The sequence below is a fragment of the Lathamus discolor genome, chromosome 19 (genome assembly GCF_037157495.1).
Source record: "Lathamus discolor isolate bLatDis1 chromosome 19, bLatDis1.hap1, whole genome shotgun sequence".
NCBI classification, from domain to species: Eukaryota; Metazoa; Chordata; class Aves; order Psittaciformes; family Psittacidae; genus Lathamus; species Lathamus discolor.
In genome coordinates this window covers 4,168,838-4,195,862 of record NC_088902.1, presented here as the reverse complement: position 1 = coordinate 4,195,862, position 27,025 = coordinate 4,168,838, and the positions used below count along the sequence as shown (strand labels likewise).

General features: G+C 56.2%; 1 protein-coding gene across 5 annotated transcripts; it reads left to right on the top strand.

Annotated features, from left to right (window-relative positions):
- The first annotated feature begins 1,218 nt into the window (after positions 1-1,218).
- Positions 1,219-20,643, top strand: SLC6A17 (solute carrier family 6 member 17). 5 transcript variants are annotated; one of them, XM_065698533.1, is made up of 13 exons: positions 2,564-2,793; positions 5,190-5,281; positions 9,271-9,678; positions 12,384-12,541; positions 12,784-12,910; positions 13,533-13,714; positions 14,928-15,038; positions 16,006-16,247; positions 16,923-17,115; positions 17,553-17,745; positions 17,935-18,094; positions 18,668-18,830; positions 19,451-20,643. In XM_065698533.1, the coding sequence occupies exons 3-13, from the start codon at positions 9,393-9,395 to the stop codon at positions 19,817-19,819; spliced, it is 2,184 nt and encodes a 727-aa protein (XP_065554605.1). In that variant the 5' UTR covers positions 2,564-2,793; positions 5,190-5,281; positions 9,271-9,392; the 3' UTR covers positions 19,820-20,643. The 5 variants fall into 5 exon arrangements, with proteins under 5 accessions (XP_065554606.1, XP_065554607.1, XP_065554605.1 ...); XM_065698534.1 differs by lacking the exons at positions 2,564-2,793; positions 5,190-5,281 and adding an exon at positions 1,219-1,319; XM_065698535.1 differs by lacking the exon at positions 5,190-5,281 and having other exon boundaries at positions 2,558-2,632.
- Positions 20,644-27,025: the final 6,382 nt, after the last annotated feature.

Sequence of the window (27,025 nt, the reverse complement as noted above, 5' to 3'; positions counted from 1 at the left end):
CATGGCTCTGACTGCATCTGGATCCCTGGGCAGTCACAAGGGAGCAGAGCACGGAGCATCCCCATACAGGGCCTTTGGTCCCCATGGACATGACGTGATGTAGGGCACATTTCTCTCTCCCTGCTCGTTAATACCTGCCGTGGCCTGTTCCCTGCATGTCCCAAAGGGGAGAGCAGGAGACCTCATTGGTATCCCAGTGGCTTCAGGTTTCATCTTCTCAGCCTGGGTACTGCATCTCTGCCCTGCACTTCTGGTTCTCCTACCAAGCAGAAAGCAGGAATAAGCGAATCCCAGAATCCCAGCCTGGTTTGTGTGGGAAGAGACCTCAAAGCTCCTCCAGCTCCAGCCCCTGCCACGGGCAGGGACCCCTTCCACTGGAGCAGCTTGCTCCAAGCCCCTGTGTCCAACCTGGCCTTGAGCACTGCCAGGGATGGGGCAGCCACAGCTTCTCTGGGCACCCTGTGCCAGCGCCTCAGCACCTCACAGGGAACAGCTTCTGCCTAAGAGCTCAGCTCAGTCTCCCCTCGGGCAGGTTCAAGCCATTCCCCTTGGCCTGTCCCTACAGGCCCTTGTCCCAAGCCCCTCTCCAGGTTCCCTGCAGCCCCTTTAGGCACTGGAGCTGCTCTCAGGTCTCCCCTTCAGGAGCCTTCTCTTCATCTGAGATGTGCAGAGCCACAGCAGCAACAAGCTGAGACAGGCAACAAATCCTGGATGTGATGAGCCTCTTCCCCTTCAATTGCCACATTGAGCTGCCTTGTTCCTGCCCGGGATGGGCAAAGGTGCAGGTTTAATGAAGCGTGGCCTCATTTCTCCTGGGCGGGCAGGAGGGAGAGCTCCAAGCATCACCCGGGTGCTGGATCTTGGAGCAGGCACTGGCTGAGCTCCCAGGTAGCCGGGAGGATTGATCATTCTGTGTTTAATAGGCTGGAAAAGGAAACAGCTCCAAAGGCCAGTAATGTGCATAAATGTTGAGACCCAGGAGCCTGGTTTGGGCTGGACGCTGAATCCTCCATGGTTTGGCTCTTCCCAATGTGTTTTTCCTCCTGTCAAGGTTTCTCACAGGCTCAGGAGCTGGATACTGGTACCAGTATCCCGAGCACATCAGGTGTGCCTGGTTCTCTGTTAGCTGCAGCACACCTGCTGCATCCCAGCACCCTGAGTGAGTGGCAGTGATAAATTAAGGCTCAGAAGGTGGATTTGGGTTCTGCTTGCTCTGAAGACCTGTTTGTGCTGAAAGAAGGTGCGTTTTTGGCTTGGCGTTACCATATCCTATTGTGTTGGGGAATGAGACCCTTTTACCTTCACCATCAGCATTAAAGGTGGGTTCATAAATACAAACATCTCATCCTCTAAAGCTGGCTTACACACCCAGCTCAGCCTTGCTCTGGTCTGTGCTGCTCCTGGGCTCAGCTTTGGTGTGAGAGAGAAGTGGTGTGGCTGGAGATGTGGTGCCCTCTGAGCTCAGTGTTGGGTCTGGAATCCCTGAGTGTCACCAGGCTTTGGGCCAGCCCTGAACATCACTGGGCAGGTTCCACACTTGAGTTATGGGGAGCAGAATCTGGGTCCTGGCTGCTTCCTGTTGTCCCTGTGTGGTCTGAGACAAAGTGACCCCTCTGTATCCTTGAAGGGCTGCGAGGGCTGGAGCAGCTCTGCTCTGGAGCCAGGCTGAGAGAGCTGGGCTGGGGCAGCCTGGACAAGAGAAGGCTCCTGAAGGGGAGACCTGAGAGCAGCTCCAGTGCCTGAAGGGGCTGCAGGGAACCTGGAGAGGGGCTTGGGACAAGGGCCTGTAGGGACAGGCCAAGGGGAATGGCTTGAACCTGCCCGAGGGGAGACTGAGCTGAGCTCTTAGGCAGAAGCTGTTCCCTGTGAGGGTGCTGAGGCGCTGGCACAGGGTGCCCGGAGAAGCTGTGGCTGCCCCATCCCTGGCAGTGCTCAAGGCCAGGTTGGACACAGGGGCTTGGAGCAAGCTGCTCCAGTGGAAGGGGTCCCTGCCCATGGCAGGGCTTGGAGCTGGAGGAGCTTTAAGGTCCCTTCCCACACAAACCAGGCTGGGGTTCTATGATAGGGGTTCCCAAATCTCCAACCCTTCCCCATAGCCGCCCCCGGAGCCACTCTTTTGGGGCAGGGGACGTTATAAAGGGAGTTTTGCTTTTCCCCACAGCTCCGGGATGGACAAATCCAAACCCCTCCTTCTGCCTGGACTAGTTTCTGTTTATTTTTGCCTTTTTAATGCCCTAACCCTCATCAGAGTGAGATGTTGGGGTGGGGGGGAGGGGGTTGCCGGCACCCCAGCTTTGACGTGCAGCCCTGGTGACTCAAGCCTGCGTCAGGGGCTGCGTGTCCCTCATCAGTTATTGCTTTCTATTTTAAATTGCTTTTCCTTCCAGTCCTTTTTGTCTATTGGGGAGCCCTTCGGAGTTACCTCCCCTCCGGTGAACGGCAGCGGGGCCGGGCCGAGCCCAGCGCGCATCCGCCGAGCGGTGGCAGCGGAGGGCGGGTTGGGAGAGGGGGGGAAAGGGAAAGCGGCCGCCGGCTCCCCCAGCAGCAGCCTCCGGTCTCCCCGCAGCCTCCGGTCCCCTCGGGCAGCGTTTCCTTCTCGGCGGCCGCGGTTCCGCGCAGCACCGGGACCCAGGTACCGGCCCCGCCGTCGCCTCCTTTCCTCATCGAGGGCAGGAACCGGATCGATTTCTCCCGGGAATCTGCTCCGTTTCCTCCAGGATCTGCTCGGTTTCTCCCGGGAACGGGTCAGTTTCAGCCTCCCCGGGAGCCACCGGGCACCCGCCGCACCCCGAGGTAAGGATGCTCCTTCCGAGGGTCTCCGGTCTCGCCGAGCGCTGCCGGCTCTGTCCGTCCCCCACCCCACCGCTGCCCCTTGATGGGGGGGAGATGCCCAGGGACGGGCTGGGGAGGGGGTGGCAGTAGGGGGGACACCCAAGTGTGGAGGCATCGAGGGCTGTGGGGGGGATATTAAGAGACAGCAAATGGCTTGAGCCACCCTGGAGAGGTGGTGGTGGTGGGGGGAACCACAGGGGATGACACTGGCTGCTTGGCTGGGGTTGATGGGGGCTCACCCCCTTTGAGCCTGAGGATGGGTGGAAATGCAGCTTTCAGGTTGACCTTGACAATAACATTGGGAGAGGAGAAAGCATTTGGTTGCGATGAATATTTCATCCCTGGCCCCTCAAGTGTGTGTGTGTGGAGGGTTTATTTTCCCCTTCTTTTATTTCTATGCTGCTCCCTGAATGCAGGTGTCTGGTTCCAAGGCAGAAAAATGGGGTTTGGGGTCCTGGTTACTGGTACAATTCTTATTACTGGGTGTGGGGAGTTCTTATTCTCCTGTATTGCATTGCTGGAGGTGCGTGTTTTGGGCTGGCATCTTGGCCAGAGGCAGATTTACATCATTCCGGGGATGGGGGGCTTAAACCAGCTGAGAAATCTGCTCCCAGCTCTTTGGAAAGGACTTGGAAGGTGAAATCTTGCTTCTTGGATCATACCTTGTGTCTGAGGCACCTGGGCTTTGAATCCAGCAGGAGCTGATGCAACTATTTCTGATCGTGGTAGGAAAAATACCCCCAGAATGCCACAGCAGCGGAGTTATTCTTGGCAGGGCATAGAGCTTCTTGTGAATATTCCTCTGGAGGTGTCAGGACTAGGTCAAGGAACCTGGATGCTGCTTTGATGACAGCTCAGCTGCTTGGAAGGGCAGGAAAATGTGGGTCTGCGCTGTCCTCTGGGATGGATCGGAGGCGGCTGTTGAAGTCAATAGGAATAAAAGGGTTTGGCTTAAATCTGGAGTGACTCTGCTGGAGTTCTCCCCGAGCTGGAGTCACGAGGATGAAACTCACCCTTGATCAGGTGCTGCTCGATGCACACCCAGAGCAAACCATTGCCTTGGGAGGAGCCGCTCTGGTTTTACCCCTTCCTTGGGTCTATTTGGACTTGTTTGTTTACAACCGTAGCAGCAGCTTCATGAATTGCCAGAGGGAGAAGCAAGAGCTTGCAGAGGGCTCTGGGTACCACCCGGTTTGCTGCCTTTTAGGGTAAACCTGGCCTGGGATTGGGTTCAGTCGCTAACCTTCAGCTGGAGGGGGTGAGCTAAGAGGGATCTAACTGGGAAAAGATCATCTAGGGAATGAAAGGGAGCCCTGGAGCGCTCATATGACGGCTGTCATGCTATTGCAGCTGATGGAGGTTTTCATGCTACTAAATGAGTCACGGGAGGAGAGCAGATTCACCGAATCAATGTGCTCATGCACTTCGTGACAAGCCCAAGAGCTAGCTCCCCCTCCTCCAGTGCTGTTGTGTCTGTCTCATGACCCAGCAGCAAAACTGCTCTTCCCAAAGGTCTTTTTGGCATGTATTGAAGGGAAGAGTTGTTGTAATGTCACAGCATCCCCTGGGGCATAAACCCCCTGGAGCTGGGAGCGTGTGGTGCCACCTCTGCTTGTCTTTATGGGAGCTGGGGGGTTATTTATAACATCTGGGTGCTTTCACCGGTGAGAGCCGCTTGAGTAGGTGTAAGACAGAAGTGGAGGCAGCTCTGATTCATCAGCCAATGTGAACCACTCCTGTGTCACGATGCTAAAACAGACCTGGGTGTTTGCATGAGAAGGACACAGCCAAGAGCATCTCCAGCACCACCGGGTGCGTGGCACTGAGCTGCTCCTGGTCCCACACCATTGCGAGCTTGGTTCCAGCAAAGCTTCTTGTGGGTGCCCCTTTCCCCACTCACCCTGGGCTCTCCCATCAGGTCACGCTGACCCTTGTCAAGGGTTGTGCCTCTCCATGGGTGGGTGTAGGGGAGGGAGCACCCCAGGGTGCAGCTCGGTTGGTGGGATTGAGTCACCGCGTGTCACCCTGGGGGGTGATGAGAGCTGGTGCTGATTAACAGGGATCACTTGGAGAAAGGGAGAAGCCCCACTGAGCGCAGATGGCAAAACCCTTCCCTGTGGAGCCGGAGAGGATGAGCAGGGAGGAGCAAGCCCCAGCATGGAATAGATTTAAGATGGAGGCATCTTGGACCGGCCTTGGCTTCTGGAAGAGGGGTTTCATGGTAGTGGTTGCAGTAAGGTCCTTGGAGCAGGGCTGGGGGGATTGGAGCTGCAATGCTTGGGGCAAAAATCTCTGCTCATGGCTCAGAAGTGGAGTTTGGATGCTGCTGAGAGGGTCCTGCCCTTGGTTTCTTGCAGCTTGTAGGAGTGGGATACATCCCAAGGGACCTGCTCTGCCAGGGTGATCCTTGTCCCATCCCAGAGGCATTCCGGACTGCAGGGAGCAGCAGGTATGGGCCTGGAGCTGGTTTTCTCCTGATTTGGTCACAAAGGCAGGTTGTGCACCCAGAGTCCTCTTTGCTGCTTGGCTTTGCAGAGTATGGAGGGATGCAGGAGGGATGCGTGTTCCTTCCCTCTATCTCCCCTTCCCAGGCTCTCTGGCTTCCTGGGTGACCTTGTACCCATCCCTTCCCATCTGCAGCAAGCAGCCTGTTCCTGTGTGCAAGCTTTCCCTGTCCCTGTGGGTGTTAGGAGGATGTGGAGCTGTGAATGGATGCTCAGGTCTCCCAGTCCAAACCTGACAGTGGCCTTCCAGCTCCTGGAGGCCCTTTGCACTTCCCTCCCTTCCCTGCTCTGTAACCTTGATGGAGCGAGGATGCTTTTCAAGGAGCATCTTCCCCCTCTCCTTTAGGAGCTGCGGGGGTTTGCCTGGAAGCTGAGTGCAGCAGAGTCACAGCTCAAGGAGAGGTGTTGGGGTAGGGAGGCACCAGAAGAGAGTCCCTTTGGTTTCAATGTGAACTGTGAAGTCACCCAGTCTCAGCCTGTTTCTTCCTGCCTCAGTTTCCCCTTTATGGACTCAGTGTGTAAGTGTAGAAGCTGGATATAGGAGAGGAGAAATCTGCCCCTGTGCCCATCCTTCAGACCCAGAGCATGTTGGTGGCTGCTCTCCATCCCCATGCCCCCCCTGCCTGCTTCTGCACTCCCAGGCCTGGCTGAAAGCTTTGCTGACACGTTTCCAGCCTCCTTTGTTGCTCCCCAGCCACCTTCCCAAGAAAGCAAGGACAAGCTGAGGCAGGGCACATGGCTTGGAGCATCCTTGCTCTGCTGAATCCTCTGTGATGCTGCAGGCAGGGCTGGGAGATGCAATACCCTCAGCTCCCAGAGCTCTCCACTCATCCCAGATAGCAGTCTGTCCCCAGTGGCTGTTTCCATCTCCAGTTGGGATCGACAGGAGCCACAGGGTAGGGATTAAACCTCCTGGGTGTAGCAGAGCTTCTCCTTCTCTGCCCCTTCACTGGTGGGCTGAATCCAGCCTGTACCATGTTCCTTGAACCCGCTGCAATGGTTTACGCGCTAAGGGGCACAGTGATTGAGGGTTGGCTCTGAAAGACTCGAATCTGTCTTCTAAAGAGGAAGGAAGAACACACATAGAAGAGAATTCAGGTCACGAAGGCGAAGGAACGGAGCTGAATCTCCATCTGGCAGTGCCAGGGGTTTGCTATCTCTGCCCAGCGCAGCGAGCTCCTGCTCGTCAGCTGAGCCGCTGCTTCCTCGCAGGGTGGGTGTTATTTTTGGCGGATGAATTCCTGATCCAGTTCCCTTTCCAATGGAAGGAAGGAGTGGAAATACCTCTCCCGGGTGGATTCAGACCCTGCTTTCCCATCTGAGGGGTGCCGAGCTTGTGGGTGATGCAGGATGCTGGGGAATGCTGACCTCACTGCTCCCAGGATCGGGTCTCTGTGCTGTGTGTGCCAGTGGCTTTGTGCTGGTGTTGGCTGGGCTCCTGCCATGGTTATTGCCTGCTCTAGTTGAGTTCGGGTGCATCTTCCATGGGGAGGAAGGCTTGTACCTCTGCTCCTTCACTCTCATCCTCCAGTGCCATCCCAATGCCTAGAGAGCCCTTGCTCCACCCCAGGAGAGCAGCCAAGCATCCCAAATCCTTTGGGAATGTTGCTGTCATGGGTGTCCTCCAAGGTGCTGAAAGCCCCTGGGGCTTTAGAGGTGTTTGCAGAAACCTTCTCCTCGAGGACCTGCTGCCTCTTAGCTCCTAAGGATGCTGGGGGGGACCTAAACTGAGGATGGGGATAGGTGGAGGTCCAGGGAGAGGTGCTTTGGGGTCCATCCTGACCCCAGTGCGCTGGCCTGGCTCAGCATCCGTGGAGCTGGGCATCTCCAGGCTTTACTCCAAGAGGTTGAGCTGGTCCAGGGGAGCAGTTTGGGTTCTCCTTCCATGGGGCTCTGAGCTCTGGGGGCTCAGGGGCTCAGCCAGAACATCCCAGGTCTTCTAGGTTCTATCCTTAGTATAGGGAGAGATTTTTGCTGCAGAGGCTGAGTCCTCCTGAAGGTCTGAGTTGCCTTTGTTCAGAAGGAGGTGAAGTGGCTGCTGAGCAGCCAGGGAGCAGCAACCAGCTCGTGGGTGACTGAACCGGGTCTGCACCAATCCATAGAGAGCCTGGTTCAAAATCGATGGAAATCCCAGTGATTTCCTGGCAGCTGGATGAGGCCCTTCCCTCCCCTCTGTGTCTGTGTCCATCCTGGCTGAGGATGCTCCAGCCACGTGCCGGTAATTGCCACGATTGAGCTGTGAGTGCTTTATGTGAATGAGCCCTTGTTAGGAAATTAAACATTGCTGGCCCAGGCTTGAAGGAATAATTCAAACGGCTTCTCCGGAGGATCCGGATCCAGGGAAGATGCGGAGCCGACACCGTTGCCTGGCAACGGATGCAGCCGACGGCCAAAAATAGCTTTTTTAATAGGAACAGGGCCTGGCAAAGGGGGAACTTTCTTCAGGGGTGAAAAAACACCAAGGTGAAGGCGAGGGAGGGTGAGGATTCCCACTGCCAACGCTTTGCTTCCCTCCCGCTGCGGGATGGGACCGCTGCGTGCTGGTTGGGAATGAGCTTTGCTGCCCAGGCTGAACCTGCTGCTCTGAAATGGGCTGAATTGGGTCTAAAAGATGGATGTTGGGCCAAAGGGAAGAAGAGCTGGGATGGCTGTGGGAAATCATGGGAGAGTTGTACCTTGGTTCAGCAGAGGGGACAGCAGGAGGTCCATCCTGCATCACCCGTCCTGTAGCATCCATCCTGGTAGCCATCGGCTACCTGCTGAGGCTTGGCTGCTCCAAGGACTGTGTTGGTGTGTTATGTGACCTCCGAGATACCACCTGGGTCTTGTATGAGCTCTTAACTGAATGGTAAAGCCCTCAAGGTGAGGTGATGCTACAGCCCCTTTGGGTTGGGACAGGGCCCTCAGCACATCACCGTCACTCTTTCAAGGGCCAGTGATGAGCCTGGGGTCCTCTGGAAGGGGAGGAGAGAGGGAAGAAGCAAGCATGGCCCTTTGGGAGAATCATTTCTCCAAGACGTGGGGTTTCTGGTGGGGTTTCTTGTGTTTCCTCCCCCCCAGCTGGTGAAGCACCATGGTCCCTGCTAGGGATGGGAGCAGTCACTCACCCCCAGTCCTCCCAGTATGGAGAGGAAGCCCCAGTGGAAATGTGTGACCCACCACGCACATCCGCTCATCACCCACTATCCCTCCCTGGGTCCGAAACTTACCCTGCCTGGGCTCATCGCAGCTCTGCGCCCATGGGAACTGGTGCCATCGGTTTTGGGAATGAGGTGGGGTGGGCAAACTGGCACGAACTGGTGTAACCACACGGATGCTGCGGGCTTGGGGCTGGTACAGCTCTCCCTGGCCTGTGACCAAGGCTGGGAAGGTGGAGGAGCCGGGATGAGTGATGGCTTTGCCTTGGCGGCTGCTGTTTTGCAGCCGTTATCTGCTGTAAAGCTGCCTGGGAAGATTTAGCTGCAGATTCCCAGGTTTTTAAGTCACTCCTGATAAGGTCCAGGGACAGAGATACAGCCTGGGTGTTTGTCACCATCCCGTGAGTGCTTCCAAGCTGCTGTGGGGCTGAACTTGGGCTCTGCCTATGGGCCAGGAGGGAGGGACCAGTGTTGGATGTGGTATCAGCCCTTGTGGGGGATCAGCTGCCAGTCCAGGGTTGTTAGAGAGGAAAAGAGACATCATAGTGATGTGACCGGTTCCATCACTCACCACCAGCCCCTGCAGCCAAGGGAAATGCCCTCCTGTGGGTTGCAGGAGGTTCTTGCCCATGAATGTTGAACCACGGGGGTGCTCCTGGTCCATCAGGCATGAAGAAAGGGGTCCTTAGCATCCCTCAGTCCAAAGGGAGGTCCCCAAGGCATGGGGGTGATGGAGACCCTGGTCCCACCAGCAAGGCAAAACCATCTCTCCCTCTGTCAACCCCTTCCCCACCCAGGTCCTGCTGATGAAGAGGAGGTGAGGCCCGAGCTGTAGCTCACCTGGGTGCCATTCCCTGTGGGAAGTTCCTCTTCTCCCCTCGCCCCATCCCGCCCCTTGGGGCCGTGTGGAGCCATTCCGATGCCGAAGAACAGCAAAGTGACGCAGCGGGAGCACAGCAGCGAGCATGTCACTGAGTCAGTGGCCGACCTGCTGGCCCATGAGGAGCCCGTGGACTACAAACGCAGCGTCCTCAACGTGACGGGGGAGACCTGGGACAAGCAGAAGGATGGGGACGAGGAGCTGGATGCGGAGAACCGGCCGGCGTGGAACAGCAAGCTGCAGTATATCCTGGCGCAGATCGGCTACTCCGTGGGGCTGGGCAACGTCTGGCGCTTCCCCTACCTCTGCCAGAAGAATGGAGGAGGTGGGAGATGGGCTCAGCCCTTGGGAAGGGGATATGGCTCAGTCCTGCCTTGCTGCGCATCGGGGTGGGCATCCTGGGGCTTATCTGGGCTCTGTTGTGGGGTTTTGGGGGCTCTGAAGGAGGAAGGGGGCAGCCAGGGGCTGCTCAGTGCTGAGCATTCGTCCCTTCAGAGATGCAGACTCTTCCTGAAGGATTTCCACCCACCCACTCCAAAGTCAAGGGGAATCTCAGCCTGGAGCCAGGATTTCTTACTGCGGCCCCCATTTCCTGCTGGGGCAATTTGGACACTGGGGTTAAAATAAAGCAGGAAGGAGGAGTCCCACCACTTCCTGAAGCCACGTTGTGGAGGCTCCAGCACCTTCCCAAGCCCTTCTGCCAGCCACCCCATCCTCCCATCCCACCCCATGACCCCTCCTTGAGCAGGAGCAGCCCAGAGGGTCAGGTCTCTCCCAGCCATGCTGAGACCTGACACCCTTCATGACACTGATGGGTTGCTCATCCTTACTTCAAACCCAGTCCTCGGCCTTTACGATGATGAGAAGCAGCCTCAGTTAGATAGCATTGAATAGGACCAGGACCAGCCCGGCTTCCCCCTTTTCCCCTTGCACTTCCCTCATTCCCGGTGCTGCATCATTTGATGTGCCCCAGCCTGGGAGCCTGCAGTGCTCTCAATAATTAAAACATCTCTGGTGTCATCTTCAGGATGAGTCATTCTCCCAAAGGAAAACCTGTCCAGTCAGCACTTCCCCCCCCAGGGCTGCTCCCACCCCCATTCCCTCCCTTCCCGGCTGGCATGGAGCTGCGGTCAGCTCCTGCATCCCAGCATCACCCCAGCCACTGGCACAAGGCTCCCAGTGCCCTCAGTTAGGGTTGCTGGGTGGCCTGGAGGAGGTTGGAGGCAGGGCCTGGGGTAAATCCAGGCCTGGATGCGCCCTGATGGATTCATTACACAGCTCTCTGCATCTTCCAAGCAGGTTTTCCTGATTCAATGGGCTTAGGAGGCAGCTCAGACCCAGAGCTGGAGCTCCAGAGTCCTGCTGCTCTGTAAGCACTTAGCCCAGCCATGCCTCAGTTTCCCCACTGGCACAGCAGTGGAATTAGTGCTTACACCGAGGTCTCCGCTGCTCTGTGTGTCTGCGGGTTCTGGCTCGGCTTATGTTCCCAGGTTGGATTCATCCCGGTGGATCTGCTGTCTGCACTGGGGGAGCGTTAAGCAAGTGTTTTTAGGCAGGAGGGCAGATGTGATGAGAAGCGGGGACAGGGAATTGACCCTACAAGAGGCCTGAGGTCTGCTGCAGTGGAGGAAATGGGCAGAGGCTGGGACATGGAGTTGGAGCTGGGATCAGGTCTTCAAAAAGGCTTTACAAACAGCACTGACCATTGCCCGGGTCTATAGATAGAGAATCACAGAGTGGGTTGGGTGGGAAACGACCTTAAAGCTCATCGAGTCCAACCCCTGGCACATCAGCCACGGCCACCACCACATCCCAGGGCTGCTCGGCACACCCACAAGTGTCTGCCCAGCACTGCCCAGCTCCCTCATCCCTCTGCCTGGCACCAGCCTCACAGGACAGGAGCCAAGAGGGGTAAATATTGTGGGAAGAGAAGGCAGAAAGGCAGTGCCGGCCCCATGGGGTAGGGGAGGGGGTAACACTCGGCTAAAAGGGAAAGCTCAGCAATCTGCTGCTCAAGCCAGTTCTCTGTGCCTCAGTTTCCCCATTTATCAGTCTACCTATACCTGAAAGGGCAAGCAAGAAACCTGGGGAGGACAAGGGGAATGGCTTTAACCTGCCAGGGAGGATACTGAGGTGAGACAATAGGCAGAAGTTCTTCCAACCCAAACCATTCCATGATTCTCTCAATCCCAACCTGCTGGCTCATGACACTATTGCAGTGCCACTGCTTGGAGCAGCAGCATCTGCCACAGGTCCTGCCTGGAGCTGGGGGTGGTGGCTGCCACTGGGGCATAAATCCAGCTGGGAATTTGCCCAGCTCAGCCAGGGTCCTTCATGTGCCTGTGGATCACCTGCTGGTGGTGAGCTCCTGAGCCCGTTCCTCAGCTCCTGGCAGGAGCCGGAGCAATCCATCAGCCGGGCGCTGCAGCGTGAGTCATTGCAGCCTTTACGGTCATTGGGTTCTGCTTTGGGAGCTGCTAATTCCCCTTCAGCCTCCCGAATTAGGCAGAGATTAATTCTGCTCCTAGCAAGGCACCTAGCTCCATGCTGGTGGCACCGGGGTGCTGCTGCTGGGAATGTGGGGTGTCTATGGGGGGGGGGGGTGTTGATGCAGAGGGCTCGGCTGTGCTCTGACACGTGTGTGCCAGCAGGACCCGGGTGAACAGGGAGCTGCTCCCTGCTCGTGTACCCAAGACAGTCAGGACCACGTGCACGTCTCCATGGGCTGGCTCCTGGAGGTGTCTCCTTGTGTAGGGGGTGATGTGTATGCATGGATCCAGTGTCTTTGGGTGTGTTGGGGTCTATTCCACACGGGTTCATGTTGTATGGCAGGGGATGTTGCACACACTTTCCTTCCATGCACAAGTGTTTGCTCCTCTCCATGGCTGAATTCTCCTGCCCAAGCACTGATTTGCCTTCCCAGACCCATTGCAAATGAACTGATGGACCAGGCAGAGCCTCTCCCTCCATCCCTGGCTGCATGAGAGCAGGCAGAGGTGGGTCCATGCTGAGCTTTCTCTCCCCTGCCAGGTGCCTACCTGGTCCCATACCTGGTCCTGCTCATCATTATCGGGCTCCCCCTCTTCTTCCTGGAGCTGGCGGTGGGGCAGCGGATCCGCCGGGGCAGCATCGGCGTCTGGAATTACATCTGCCCGCGCCTGGGAGGCATTGGCTATGCCAGCTGCCTGGTGAGTGCACCCATGGGTGCCCTTGGACCCCTACCTCAGGGGGGATCTGCTGCAAATCTTGGGGTGGGGGAGCCTGGAAGCAAACCTTGAGGGGCCCCATGTGGAGGTTTGAGAGGGCAAAGGGAGTTTTTCCAGTTCCATTCATGGGTTTAGGGCTGGTTTGGGAATGGTTCTGGGTCCCCATCCAGCCAGAGGTGTCACTGCTCTGTGATTTGATACCATGTCCTTGTTCCTCCTCCAAGGTGTGTTTCTTTGTCGGTCTCTATTACAATGTCATCATCGGCTGGAGCATCTTCTACTTCTTTAAGTCCTTCCAGTACCCTCTTCCCTGGAGCGAGTGTCCCATTGTGAAGAACGGCTCCGTGGCTGGTAAGGGATGGCTGCTGGCAAGGGGGGAGCAGTCCCCAGGGCAGGGGGCTGTGGGACACTGGGGACACCTAATGTAAGCCACAGGTTGGGCACACTGGAGGTTGAGAGGTCTCCCAGGACATTGGGTGCTCTCCGGTCCAGCTGCCTTGATCATTTGGAGATGTTTTCCTTGGTCTGGGTCAGCCTTTCCCCCCCCCCCCACCCTTGGAGTCTGTCCCTGCTGATGGAGTTTGGGGATTCAGAGCTTGGGTCTCCAGGCTGCCTCAGTGCTCAGAGATGGGATCTGACGCAGGATCCTGGAGGGAGGCAGCAAGAGCTAAGCAGGGCTCACCTGGCTGCTCCATCAGAGCCTGACCAAGATGCTGATGGAGCTAATGGTGTTTAACAGCATCTGAGCATCTCCTTGGGACACTTTGGGATGTTTTATAGCACATGCAAATGTCTCTCCCTGTATTTAACGTCTCATTTGGGCTTTATGGCCCGTCTCCTCTTTTTCCTGCTAACAATGAGCCCATGAATTCCTGTCCCTCTCTGGCCAGCTCCAGCAGGTCTTTGACATTAGCTGAAGTTCATCCCCTAAGAGGTGGTGGTGACTCTCCCCCATGCCTATGCTTGGTTGCAGTTGTGGAGACTGAATGCGAGAGGAGCTCGGCCACCACCTACTTCTGGTATCGGGAGACCCTGGACATCTCCAACTCCATCTCGGAGAGCGGGGGGCTCAACTGGAAGATGACCCTGTGCCTGCTGGTGGCCTGGAGCCTTGTTGGCTTGGCCATGATCAAGGGCATCCAGTCCTCAGGAAAGGTGGGTATCGGTGGCCACCTGAGCCTGGCTGGGCTCTGTCTTCCTGGGCTGGGCAGAAACCTCCTGCCTGGACCACAGTCTCCTGCCCTGAGCTTGGTGGCTGGGCAATGCTGTGTCCCCTGGGATACTCCCACCCTCTCCAGAGTTGGGGCTTTCTCTGGGGGGATCCAGAACAAGATCAGAAGAGGGTGTAGGGAAGAGGCTCAGTCCAGCTGACACTTCCAGCCGCATCAGGGTAGCCAAGTCACCCGCCCAGCCCCTGCACGGGGGGGGGGGGCATCCGCTGTCTGATCCCTTGATGCACACCATCTCGAAGGATGCTCCTAGGATGCAGGGGGGAGAGCTGAGCCCTCCTTTGCATCGGGAGCACCAAGTCTCTGTGCAGGAGGAGCAGGGCAGGGAGGAGCAGAGGATGCTGTTGGCCTGCAGAGGCCACTGATGTTTCAAGCAAGGCTGCGTAAGCAGCGGGGTGGGATGCAGAAGGGTATGGTCTCCTGGGACACTTGAACATCCCTGTCTCCAGATGTGCTCTACAAAACATCTGGTGTGTTAGCAGGCAGCAGAGGGCAAGGAGACCTCTGCCCTGTGGCCCTGAGAGCAGGGGGATGGTAGTGAGCTGCAGAAGCAGGACCACAGCAGCAGGCGTTCCTTGGCCACGATAAAGTCCCATCTGCATCTGCCCATCATGCCAGGAAGCGAGAACATGCCTGGAACCTGCAGCCCTGCGGGAAGGGTATGGGGGTGCAGAGCTCTCCTTCCCTTGAGCATTCTGGGCACCAGCAGTTTGTGTTTCAGGGCTTTCCTGAGCCAACACCAGCATCTGCACATTCAGCAGCCCCAAGAGATGAAGTGTCTCCAAGCACAGTGCAAATCCACTTGAGCTTCAGCACTTACAGAATCATAGAATCAACCAGTTTGGAAAAGACCATTAATCCCATCCAGTCCAACCGTTCCCAGCACTGCCAAGGCCACCCCTAACCCATGGCACTGAGGCCTCGGCTCCATGGTGTGTGAACACTTGCAGGGACGGTGCCTGCAGCCCTGCCCTGGTAACATCCTGCACTGGGGAGTTCCACGGCTTAACCCTGCACTGCTGAGGAGCAGACCTCCTTTTGGGGAGGGGAAACCCCCGTTGTGCTGTCCTTGGGTTGGATGGGAGGTGGCTGAGCTCAGCCGATGAGGTCATGCCCACGTTGCACCCCTCTTGCCGTAGGTGATGTACTTCAGCTCACTCTTCCCCTACGTGGTGCTGGTTTGCTTCTTGGTGCGGGGACTTCTGCTGCGTGGGGCGGTGGATGGGATCATGCACATGTTCACACCCAAGGTGAGAGCCCCCAAGCCCAGCAGACTCTAAGCAGGTTCTCCTGGCTGGTCACAGCTTGTTCCCCTATTTCCCACCCCAAACCCCAGGGTACCAACCCCAAACTACATCATAGGTCCTGATATGGCATCAGGATGTACCAGCAGCACGCTAAGCACAGGGTATGGCCAGGACAGCCCAGAACCTTGTGAACTCACCACCCTGGGGCTGCTTTGAGCCTCAGCATCACTCCTGTCACTTTTAGGTACCCAGATGCCAGGATGGGGACACGGGGGTGGCCCAAGGTGGCCTATTAAAGACTTCATGGGAAGATGCTGGCTGGCAGCAAACCCTCTGTTGGTGGCATCATTAACGAGCTAATTAATGAATTAAGCAGAGATGTTGATGAATCACCTCAGCTGGTGTTAGAGCCTCTTAGAAGATATTAATAATGATCTCGTGGTGAATGATGCTCAGAGGCCTCCAGCTCTGGCTCGCAGGAGAGGGGGGATGTGGTTTGGGAGGCTAAACAAACCCAGCAGCCAAGATGTTTGATTTCAAGTGCTCCCTGCTCCGGAGGCAGGAGATGTCCAGGGGAGGATGGAGAACCATCACTGGGTGACACGTGGAGCCCTTAGGTGGAGGGACGGCGACACCAGCTCCCCATGGCTGCTGGGTAGTCCATTGGGAAGCTGTAGAGCTTTGCACTGGAAGGCTGGACATCCAGCTTGGGCTCTGGGGAAGATGGAGCACCCAAAGACATGGTCCGATCAAACCTTTCCCTGCCCATCTCCATGCCTCAGTTTCCCCCTCTGTGGGAAAGAGAAAAAGGACCTGTGAGAGATGGGTAATGCAAGACCTGAACGTGGTAAATCAAAGCAAGCCCATGGCTGCTCCCAAACCCACCTTTTAATTCAGCTCTGGCTCCACTGCGATGAGCTGTGGGGCCACCAAGCCACTTAACAACTTCTTCCTATGCCTTCCTTCCAAGCTGGACAAGATGCTGGACCCCCAGGTGTGGCGGGAGGCAGCTACACAGGTTTTCTTTGCCTTGGGGCTGGGCTTTGGGGGAGTCATCGCCTTCTCCAGCTACAACAAGCAGGACAACAACTGCCACTTTGACGCCACCCTTGTCTCCTTCATCAACTTCTTCACGTCCGTCCTGGCCACCCTGGTTGTGTTTGCTGTGCTGGGCTTCAAGGCCAACATCATGAATGAGAAATGCGTGGTGGAGTAAGATTTGATGCTTTTCTGTTTGGGGTGGGCAGGTCTTTGCTATTGGTGGTGGTGGTGGGTCTGGAGGCAATAGAGTAAGTGCTCTGGGGCTGGGTGATGCTGTGTTTTGTGGGACACAAAGTCCTGATGGTCAAGGCTTGGATCTCCAGGGATATAGCTGAGGGAGCTGGGCATTCAGCTCCTCCAGCCTAAAATCCAGCCCTAAAATGGGCTCTTAGTCTGCACATTGAGGGTAAATCCAACACATCTGGTCACATCACCAGGCTTTCCTCCCATTCCTGCACATCATAGGGTCTGCTTGTCTAAAGGGACCTGGTGAGCTGTACCTAGAAGCAGCTGGAGGAAGGTGAATTTCTGCACTTCGTGTTATCTCTAGACACTGAGCTGCATCCATAAAACATCTGGGCCATGCAGTGTGGAGTCCCAGAGCAGGAGATAAACCTGAGAAGGAAGCACAGGGAACCCATTCTCTGGTGGGCTCCCATCTGCATCCTCTGTCATGTGGCCTAAAGCACTGCTTACCTACAATAGAGGTCCTCTGACCGACACGTGTGTTACATGACCCAGGGAGGTTCATCCTGCCTGGAGTAAAGGGCTTGCAATGGTCAGGCCCCATCCTCTGCCCTGGCAGAAATGGGATATCTCTGGTGACCAGGCTCCTCTCCCCATTAGGAACGCTGAGAAGATCTTGGGCTACCTGAACACCAACGTGCTGAGCCACGACCTCATCCCACCCCACGTGAACTTCTCCCACCTCACAGCCAAAGACTACAACGAGATGTACAGGGTGATCATGACCGTGAAAGAGGCGCAGTTCAAAGAGCTGGGCTTGGACCCCTGCCTGTTGGAGGATGAACTCAACAAGGTACCTGGTGGCACTCTTGGGAGGACCCAGAGGTCACCTTCCCCATTGGCTCTCCCTGGTGGGAGCTGCTCCCCTTGTGTCACTCCTGGCACGTGGATTGGGAAAAACTATTTTTAGAGACCCTCCAGGGATGGGGATTCCCTGTGGTCTTGCCCAGCACACAGTGGTCCTTCCTGGGGTGGGGAAAAGCATGGTCCGTGGCAAGTCCAGTAGGGTCATCACCACTTCCAGGCTTGGATCCAGACTGGAGTTTTCTTTCCTTAAAGAATCCTAGAATCCCAGGTTGGAAGGACCTCAAGGGTCATCTGGTCCAACCTTTCTAGGCAAAGCATGACCCAGCACTCTGTGCAGCCGTAGTTCAGTGAGGCATGCAGGGGCTTGCAGGCTGACCTGGACATGTTCCTTCTCATCCTTTGGTCCTCTCTCCCCCTGAACAGTCGGTGCAAGGAACTGGCCTGGCCTTCATTGCCTTCACAGAAGCCATGACCCACTTCCCAGCCTCACCGTTTTGGTCCGTGATGTTCTTCCTGATGCTGATAAACCTGGGGTTGGGCAGCATGATCGGGACCATGTCAGGCATCACGACACCCATCATCGACACCTTCAAGGTGCGGAAGGAAGTGTTCACAGGTGAGGTCTTTTCTCCTGCAACCTCCTCGGGAAGGGGCGGAGGGTCCCTGTTGTCCTGGGGAGTTACTCCAGGGGAGTGTGGACATCGTGGCCATGTAACTGGACCCTGCTAATGCAGGGGATGGACCTCGTGGTGGAGGCCTTGGCTCCCCTTGGGGTGCTCTGACCGTGCCTGGTTGCTTCCCACAGTTGGCTCCTGCATCTTTGCCTTCGTGGTGGGACTGATCTTCGTGCAGCGCTCTGGGAATTACTTTGTCACCATGTTCGACGATTACTCAGCCACGCTGCCGCTCACGGTCGTGGTCATCCTGGAGAACATCGCCGTGGCCTGGATTTACGGCACCAAGAAGTAAGACATTTGTACAACAAGAATACTCTTGCTGTAACTCTTGGCTTTAATACAGTTGCTGTTAACATCTGGCTTTCAAAACCCTCCTTCCAGCTCTTTTCCATATGATTTCTTCCCCAAGAGGCCAGCTCTGATGGAGCAAATACTCCAGGAGAAGCTACCTTATAGGCAGCCATTTGGTTCACCTTGATTCTCTTGTCCTGCCCTAAGTGTAGCCCAGCCCCAGGAGCAAGTCCTTCTGCTGGGTATCTGCTGTTGGTTGTAGTGCTCTATCAGTTGCAATTACCCTTTTATGTGAGGTTTCCAGGTCCCTCTGGAAAGAGACCTTGTTCCCTTTAGTGCCTGTTCTTCCTGACCATGAGCTGGGGAGAGCAAAGGGGGCTCTGGCTAATGTTCAAATGGCCTTTTCCCTAGGAGGTTTCCAACTAATCCTGATGGACACTGGGATGCTTGTCTGGATCAGCTGAGTTTTTCTTCAGGCTCTACCTTGAGCATAATTTACAATGGGGGCTTCTGGAGGGGAATCTCTCACTTGTAGGTGGGGAATGCCATGGTTTCATCTCTTCTTGGCAGGTTCATGCAGGAGCTGACGGAAATGCTGGGTTTCCGGCCCTACCAGTTCTACTACTACACCTGGAAGTACGTCTCTCCCATCTGCATGGCCGTGCTCATGACTGCCAGCATCATTCAGCTGGGAGTCAGTCCCCCGGGCTACAGTGCGTGGATCAAAGAGGAGGTGAGCACAGATCCCTTCCCCACTGTCACCTCCCACTGTGGTCCAGGCTGAGCAGGGGGCAGCTGAGAGCTGCAGAGCACCCTGCTCATAGAATCATAGAATGGGTTGGGTTGGGAAGGACCTTGATCTCATCCAGTTCCAACCCCTGCCACGGGCAGGGACACCTTCCACTGGAGCAGCTTGCTCCAAGCCCCTGTGTCCAACCTGGCCTTGAACACTGCCAGGGATGGGGCAGCCACAGCTTCTCTGGGCACCCTGTGCCAGCGCCTCAGCACCCTCACAGTAAGGAACTTCACTGCTCTTCTCATTTCTCCTCTCCACTCCTGCTGGGAGAAATCCTGCCTGTGGCCACTCATCCTCTGCAAGCCATCAGGTTTGTCCACATTGCCCAGAAGCCTCCAGCCAGCTCTGATGTGAGAGCTTGGCTTTGGTTGGCTTCCACAGCTACACGTTGTGTGTAGGACCATGGCCTTTTCCTTGATTTGAACCCACCTTCTGACAGCTTCATGTGGTGCCCCTGAGGATGAGGTGTGGCAGCAGGAATTGTCTAGAGATGTTCTACCTGGTGTGCATCCCCTTTGCTGTAACAGCCCCTTGACACTGGTGTTTGTTTCTTCCAGGCTGCAGAGAAGTTCCTTTTCTACCCAACCTGGGCCATGGCCATCCTCATCTCTCTGATCATCCTGGCATCCCTCCCTCTGCCCCTGGTCTTCATCCTCCGGCAGTTCCACCTCGTGTCGGACGGCTCCAATGCCCTCTCTGTCACCTACAAGAAGGGCCGGATGATGAAGGACATCTCCAATTTGGAAGACAATGATGAGACCCGCTTCATCCTGAGCAAAGTGCCCAGCGAGACCCCGTCCCCCATGCCCACACACCGCTCCTACCTGGGTCCTGGGAGCAATTCCCCCATGGAAATGAGCAGTGCCCCCAATGGACGATATGGGAGCGGGTACATGCTGGCCAGCACCCCAGAATCCGAACTGTGATGGTTGCCTGTGGACCACCCCCACCGGGAGAGGAGGTCACTGGGGAGTGGATCCTGGCTGTCCAGGCAACAGGAAAATTACTTACTAAGGAAGATGAAGAAGAAACCCCTCTTAAAACCGTAACCAAAAGCAGCCATTTCTAGGACGACATCAGGAAGAAGGGATTGCAGGAGGGGCAGGACTCCTCCGACAACCCTGGGTGGAAAGGCAGGATCCCCCCGAGCCTTCGGGGATGGGAGGAGGAACAAGAGATGCTGCGATACCTTTCCAAGAGTTGTTCTCAATGCAGCTCAAACCTGAAGCAAAGAAGCTCTTCTAAGCAGCTGATGGTTGGAAAAAGGACCTGGAGGCAGGTGGAAAGCCAGCACACTTCCTCCTGTCCCAGCGCTCTTCCCTCCCACTCTGTTGTCCTTTAGCCGGGAGGAGTCATGGCCTTATTCCAACGAGCACAATTACCCATCGATGTTCGGAGCACAAAAGGTGCTGTTGCTGTCACCATCGTTGTTGTTGTTGTATCTCCTGTAGGTTTTTATAGCTGTGGACACACCTAAATAACCCCCACATTTTGACCAGGGTTGCCAGGGAGCAGCACGGGGCTGGCTGAGACATTGCAGGGTGTGAGACAGTGGATGGTGGACCCTTGGTATCTGTTGTGTTGCCACCAGCATGGGGACAGTGTCTGCGGGTTGTTGTGGGCCATGGAGGTGTCACATCCATGGGGTGCTCCATGGTTGGGCAGTTACTGTGCTGAGCGGCAGAAGGACCTCGGAGTGAAGGTGATTGAGATGGGCAAGCATGTAGGGTCTGAATGGGGCTCCCATGATGGGGGTCAGGAGTGCTCTCTTGGAGTTACTCCTGACATGTGGGGTGCTCTGCTGAACCAAACCCCTGGCATGGTGAGTGTCTCCTCCTGCCACACTCTTTAGATGTCCCAGAGGGACAAGCAGAGAAGCATCCAGCTTCTCCAGGGGCATCCAGCGCTACCACAGGCCTGGTTTAGCTCTCAGGAAACCACCTCCTGACTTACCTCCCTTGCACCCACCAGTGCAGTGACCTGGGCAGTGATTTGCTCTGGGCACGTCCTCATTTCTCATAGCTTCAAACCAGGAGGTCTCTAACACCTCCTGTCGCACCTCCACAGGAGCCCACCAGCCTTTGGATGGGGGTAACCAGCTCTTGGGGGCAGCAGGCATCTGCTGAGCAGCAGTTATTGGGAATCAATGGCAGGTCCTGGTGTCCCCGCTAGCTCTCGATCCAGGCTGGTGAGCCCTTGTTAGAGCCCAGGGGCTTCTATCATCCCCCATCCACATCGTCTGGGGACCAGACTGATGGGACCTCATGTTGGTTTTCCCCAGGCTCTCTAGGAAAGGTTGGGATCTCCCAGCTCCGAGTCTCTCCCACTGCGCCTGAGGGTCATTTCCTTGAATCCTACATGTAGCCAAGCATTGCTGTCAAGTATTAGGTGGCATCTTCCTTCTTTCCCAAACGGGACAGGAGAGCAGCAGCTTGTTTGCCCCCCTCTCTCCTCTCAGCATGTTACTATGGCCTCCAAAAGCTGAGGGAACTCCTCATCCTTGGTTCTGCTGGGCTTAGATCATGCATGATGGTGCTTCAAGCCAGTCTGAAGGCCAAGTCTGTGGGTGCTTGCCCATGAGCCCTTTCCTCCTCTGCTCTCATGTCAATGGCTTTTACTCCACCATGTTTCTCCTTTTGGCTGGGAGGTGAAGTCAGACGGTACCTTCTCTTGCCATCCCTGAGGCCAGGAGGTCCCCACAATGACGTTTCTCTTGTGAGTTGTGATCCTTTATAACCCTTGTCCATTGTCTTGGCTGGTGACCCTGAGACTCTTCCTGGACAATTAGCTCAGGCCCTTCATTAACTGTTTGCCCAGGGGGAAATGGAGACGTGGCCTGAACCAAAGCAGCTCAGTCTTGGATGGCTCTGAGAAGTGCCAGCCCTGTGTGGGCTCTCCTGCAGTGGTCCCCCCTTCACCATCCCCGCTGCTGCCTTTCTCCTTCCCCTGCCCATCAAACATTGTATCTGAATGGGAGAAGCACAAACCCTGTGGCATTTCCCCATCATTAGGCAGGATGTTCCCTCCCATCTCTTACTTCTCCCTCTGTCCCCATTTTCCTTCACCCAACCAGCAAGACAGAGGATGAGCCAAATCGTTGCCCAAAGTCACCTTCCCAATACCCCTAAGCACGGGGCTGGATTCCTACCACAGCTCCCATGGAGTTCACAGAGCAGGACACCAAAGGGCTTAGTCCCATCTGCTCCCATGGCATGATGCTCCTCAGACCCCGGGATGAAGGATCCAGCCCTCCATCTCTCCCATCATCATTCCCAAGCCAGCCAGGGAGGCGTTCGCTTTCCTCCCCTCTTCTTGCAGCATCAATAAGAGGGAAAGTCAATAAGAAGGTAACAACAGAAGCTCTATTATATAGATACATAAAGCATATACAGAGAGAGGAGATGGAATCATAACCTAGAGAGTCTCTATTTCTATTGTATATTTATTCTGTAAATGTTACTGTAAATGCTGTTAAATGACAAAACATATCCCAAAGTGGCCCGTGACCTATTTCCAGTCCCAGTGCTGTACAGATCCATTCTCATTGTATATTGGGACCTATTTCTACCTTTTGATTTCTCATGTGTGGCTCTTCCTTCCCCCCCCTTAGCCCAGGGCATCCATCAGCCCTGGGGCATCCAGCAGAGAGGAGGAGGAGGAAGGATGACACCTTCCTTTTTATCTGTGGCAATACTGTATTCCTTCATGGCATTTGCTCGGTGTTGGACGCGGGGTGTGGGGTTGGGGGGGGTGTGTGTTACAAGTGGAAGTGATCCGTGTCGTTGCCGTGTGAGCGTGCGCGTGTTGGTCCGTAGATGCCGTGTGTGTGTCCGTGTGGATGGGTTTGTTTGGGATTCACTTTCTTGCTGTCCTCGGTCACTTTTGGAGCCTGGAGGGGGGGAGTTTCTCCTGCTCACCAGGGCAGGTTCTCCCTCCACGCACCTCCTCGGGGTCCTGAGCTGCGGGTCGGGCTGATCCTCAGTAGCTTTTAGCCCTCGAAATCGCTTGTTCCCCTCTTTTTCCCCACAAAGGCACAGGGAATAGCTGCTACTTGTGAGCACAGGCACTTTTCAGTTCTCCTCCAGGCAGTGGGAGAAGGAAGGGGAACCACTGCTGATATTCCTGTCCTGCTCAGCTCCCAGCCTGGATCCCGTTGCTCAGAGCAGGATGGGGGGGGGGGGGGGGACGACAAGGATGTGCTGGGTGGATCAGGAGGGGTCAAACCACTGTCCCCTCCCTGGGGACAGAGCTGGGGAGGGGTTCAGTGGGTCTGGAGAGGGGATGGCTGGTGCTGGTGGTGCTGTGGGTCTGGGGGTTCATGCAGTCCCCACAGGGCTGGGTCTGGGATGCTCCATCCAGAGCATCGGATCTGCTGTCGGTGCTCTGGTGTGGCTGGAGCTGCCCTTCACCCGGATGGGGATGGCTGGAGATGGGTGTACTCTGCTCATTGGCACCATCCCTGGGTGTCCCTTGGCTCTTTCCCCCTCAAACCAGCCCCTGCTTCCCCCCCGGCCTTCTCCCAGACCCTGGTAGATCACGTTAAACCCCTCCATGGAGCAACCCCCAGTTCCTCCATGGAGCAACCCCCACTGCCTTCCTCTCATCCCCCATCCTGCCCCGAGCCTGGGTCTCACCCAGAAGAGCCGGGTGGCCTTGGTGGCCGGGGTGGGGGGGACCACACATGGCATCATGCAGGATGTGGCCACCTCCCCTGTGGGCAAGCACAACGCTGGTGAACCCCTCCTGTACAGGTAAAAGCACAGATCTCGTAGTAACTTGTCCCGTGTATCCTCGTAGCCGGTGTATTTACCACGCGTGCCGTGCCGGCCCGACTCCTCAGCAGTGGAGAGAACCCTGTAACAGATGTAATGGAGTCTGATTAAAGTCTCTTCTTACCAAACCCCTCTTCACCACGACTCTTCTCTGTCTCTGTTTCCTGTGGGGGCTCTCTGAGATTTGGGGTTGGAGAGAGCTAAAGCAATGGGCTCTTGGCACCCATGGGATCGATGTCTCTGTCCTTCCCTGGCCTGTCCATCGCCACTGGTTTCCCGTCTCCCCTCATCCTCTGATTTACTTTCTCCATCCAGCACCAGCCCCTGCAAGGGGCTCGCTCAGGATGCCTCAGGAGCATCGTGGAGGTGATCTTCCACCCTGGACCAGTTCAACCAGTGCACACTGGCACGCAAACTGCTAAGATGCAGCATCTACTCCTCTGCACAACACCTGGTTCTATTGCCGGTGGCCTATCTGGAGTACTGGGAGATACTGGGAGTCCGGAGATCCCCTCTGGAGAAGGACCAGGGATTTCCAGCAGCCCCAGGTGAGTTCAGCTCCTGGGTATCTGCTTAGGAACAGGCTTGGCTGAGAGTGCGGCTGCCTCTTCCCTCCCATCTTCTGTAGCTCATTTGGTAACTCCAGGGTTGAATCAGTCCTGGGGAGCATGAGAAAGGGGGGAAGAAACAGGATGGATGGGAGCAGATGAGATGCACCAGCACTGGAGATGCCATCAGGGTATCACTGTGGCTGTGACCTGAACTCATCCGTGCTGCGGTGGCAGCCATGAAGGAGCAGAGCAGGTTCCCTAAGCACCTCTGCACCATCTGGAGGTGTTGGTGTAGGACTGAGGTTGAGTGTGTGACAAGGGGTTGGAGCAGCAGCACTGGCCATGGTGGAGGCAGGAGGTGGCTTATGGGTTATCTCTGCCCAGGTCCAGGACCTGGCTTTGAGGGAGAACATCCCCCAGGCGTGATGACCAGGACACGTAGAGCAGCTCTGAGCCCCAGTGTGGCCCTGGTCTGTGGAGCAGGGATGGAGATGCTCCCAGCTCCTCCTCATCCTCAATGTGGTGGCACAGATGCAGGATTACAGGTGCTGCACCAATTGAGCCTGGCTCAGGCTCAGGGGGATACCTCAGGCTCTGTGGTACCTACACGTGGTGCTCACTGCTGTGCTGAGCTGTCCGGCCTCAGCCCACCCTTGTGCTCCCACTGCTGTGTGTGCTGGGTGGCTTTGGGCTTGGGAGGAGACTCAGATCCCGGACCCAGAGACCCTGAACAAGGCTCATTGTCCCCAGGCCACCCCACAGCTTGGAGGGACCTCGATTTGTTTGATCCCTCTTTCTGCCTGCAAAAGCAAACCCCAAGCAGCGCCTCTGCTGCATCCTTGGGGTTGCAGCTACCACAGGGATCTCAATGAGCTGCTGCCATGGAAAAGCCCTGGGGCAGGAGGTAAGTGGGGCAGGATCTGGCTTCATCCACCCCATAGAGTGCCAGGGGCTTGGAGTGGGTCTGGAGGGACCTGGTGCCACAAAACAGCTCTATGAGACAACCTGCAAAGGGTGATTCCAGCCCTTGTGGGGTGAGAAAAGAGACCCAGGTGTGAAATTTAAGCTGAAACCATGTGTTTGGGGGTTTATTCTTTAAATGATGTCTCATGACAGTGGGGCAGGGAACCTTCAGAGCCTCGTGAGAAGTGAAAGCTGCTGCTGTTGGATCAGGAGGTGGGTTTGGGGTGTCCCATCTCAAAACAGCTCTTGACCAGGGTACGGACACACGGTGGAGCCACTGACAGCACCGTGAAGCGGTTCCCTGAGCACCCCGGAAAGGAAAACCGAGCCAGTTATCCCGGCGCTTAAAGATGGGGAAACCGAGGCTCAGCAGGCTCATGACCCGTTCCCAGTCATTCCAAAGGCAGACGCTCACCACCCCCATCCCCGCTCCAGCGCAGCCTCCTCCTCCTGCCCCCAGGCCGTGTTTATGGAGCACAATTACATCAGTGATGCTGTGGATGGAGCCAGATTCGCCGCCGGACCGAGACGCCCTCGTCTGCTGTGGTTTTCCTTCGCCTTGGCTCCAGCGCAGTGGCAGGACCCACAAGGTGGCACTGTGCGAGAGCAGCAATGGGCGCCCGGCGCTGCGCTCTCCGAAGCACGCCGGGGTGCAGGCACTTCGTAGGGATCATGGGATGAGCCGGTTCCCCTTCCAGGCAGAGCATGGGGAGGGACAGGGCTGCAAACGGTGTCCAAGCACCCTTGTGCAGCCCAAATAGCCCTGTTCAGCTGGTGGTGAACAATTTAGTGGCAAAATCCCCCCAGCAGAGGTGGACCTTGCCTGCAGGTTGTGACGGATGCTCTGGGAAGATCCATCTTCCAAGGGAGCATCCCAAACGGTTGCTTGAGGCTCATCCCCTGGGGAGCTGCTCTGTAGCATCAGCACCTTGTGGTGCTGTGGGTGCCACCATCCACAGACCTGCGATGTGACCTGTCCCACCAAAAGCATGAAAGGAGCAGGGCAGAGGCCTTGACTGGAGCATCTAAGGGGTTGCTGAGGTTCAATGCATCTCTTTATGAGCAGAATCCTGAGCTGGAAGAACCTGCAGAGGTTGCTTTGTCCACCTGTACCTCAAAGCAGGATTGTCTCTCCCTGAAGCGAGCTGAAGTCCACCTTCCTCCTCCATCCCTCTATGGATGGGGATATGGCATGATCCCCAAACTCTCCTTTAGGCCATACAGCTCTTGGAGCATCCTGTGGCCCATTGTGCTGGCCTTGGTGTGCCAAGCTGTGGACATGTCCTCTGTGCAGGGCTCATGGTGCTGTGCTGGGTCAGGGGGAGAAACAGGGCAGAGACATGGGGGGGGGCACCCAGATGTCCCCTACCCATCCTCAGGACCCACCTGAGTGCTGTGGGACCCATCTGCTCTTCACTGCATCCCCCCTGTGGATGTTATCTGAGATGTCTTCACCTTCAGCCTTGCAGGAGGCCCCTGCAGAAGTGCTCCAAAAATGCCCTTTTTTATCAAAGCTCTTTCTATTTTCTCTCTTTTCCTTTCTGGGTTTTTTTTTTTTTTCTCATGGACATTAACAATCCGAAGGCATATTTCGAGAGCAGACAGCTTTGGGCGGGTGTTGCTGGCTTAAAGATCTCTTCCTTCCCCAGATACAACCCATTTGTCTGCCTGGCCACCTCCTCCCACCCCGGGATCAGCCACGCTTGGGTACACCAAGATCTCCATGGGATGAAAGCCACCGGGATGAAATATTAGCAGCAGGTCGCAGCATTCCTTCCCTCCCGGCCGAGCCCGCGCTCCAGGGATGAGGAGCTGAGCTGCAATGCCTGGCCGGTGATGCAAGGCT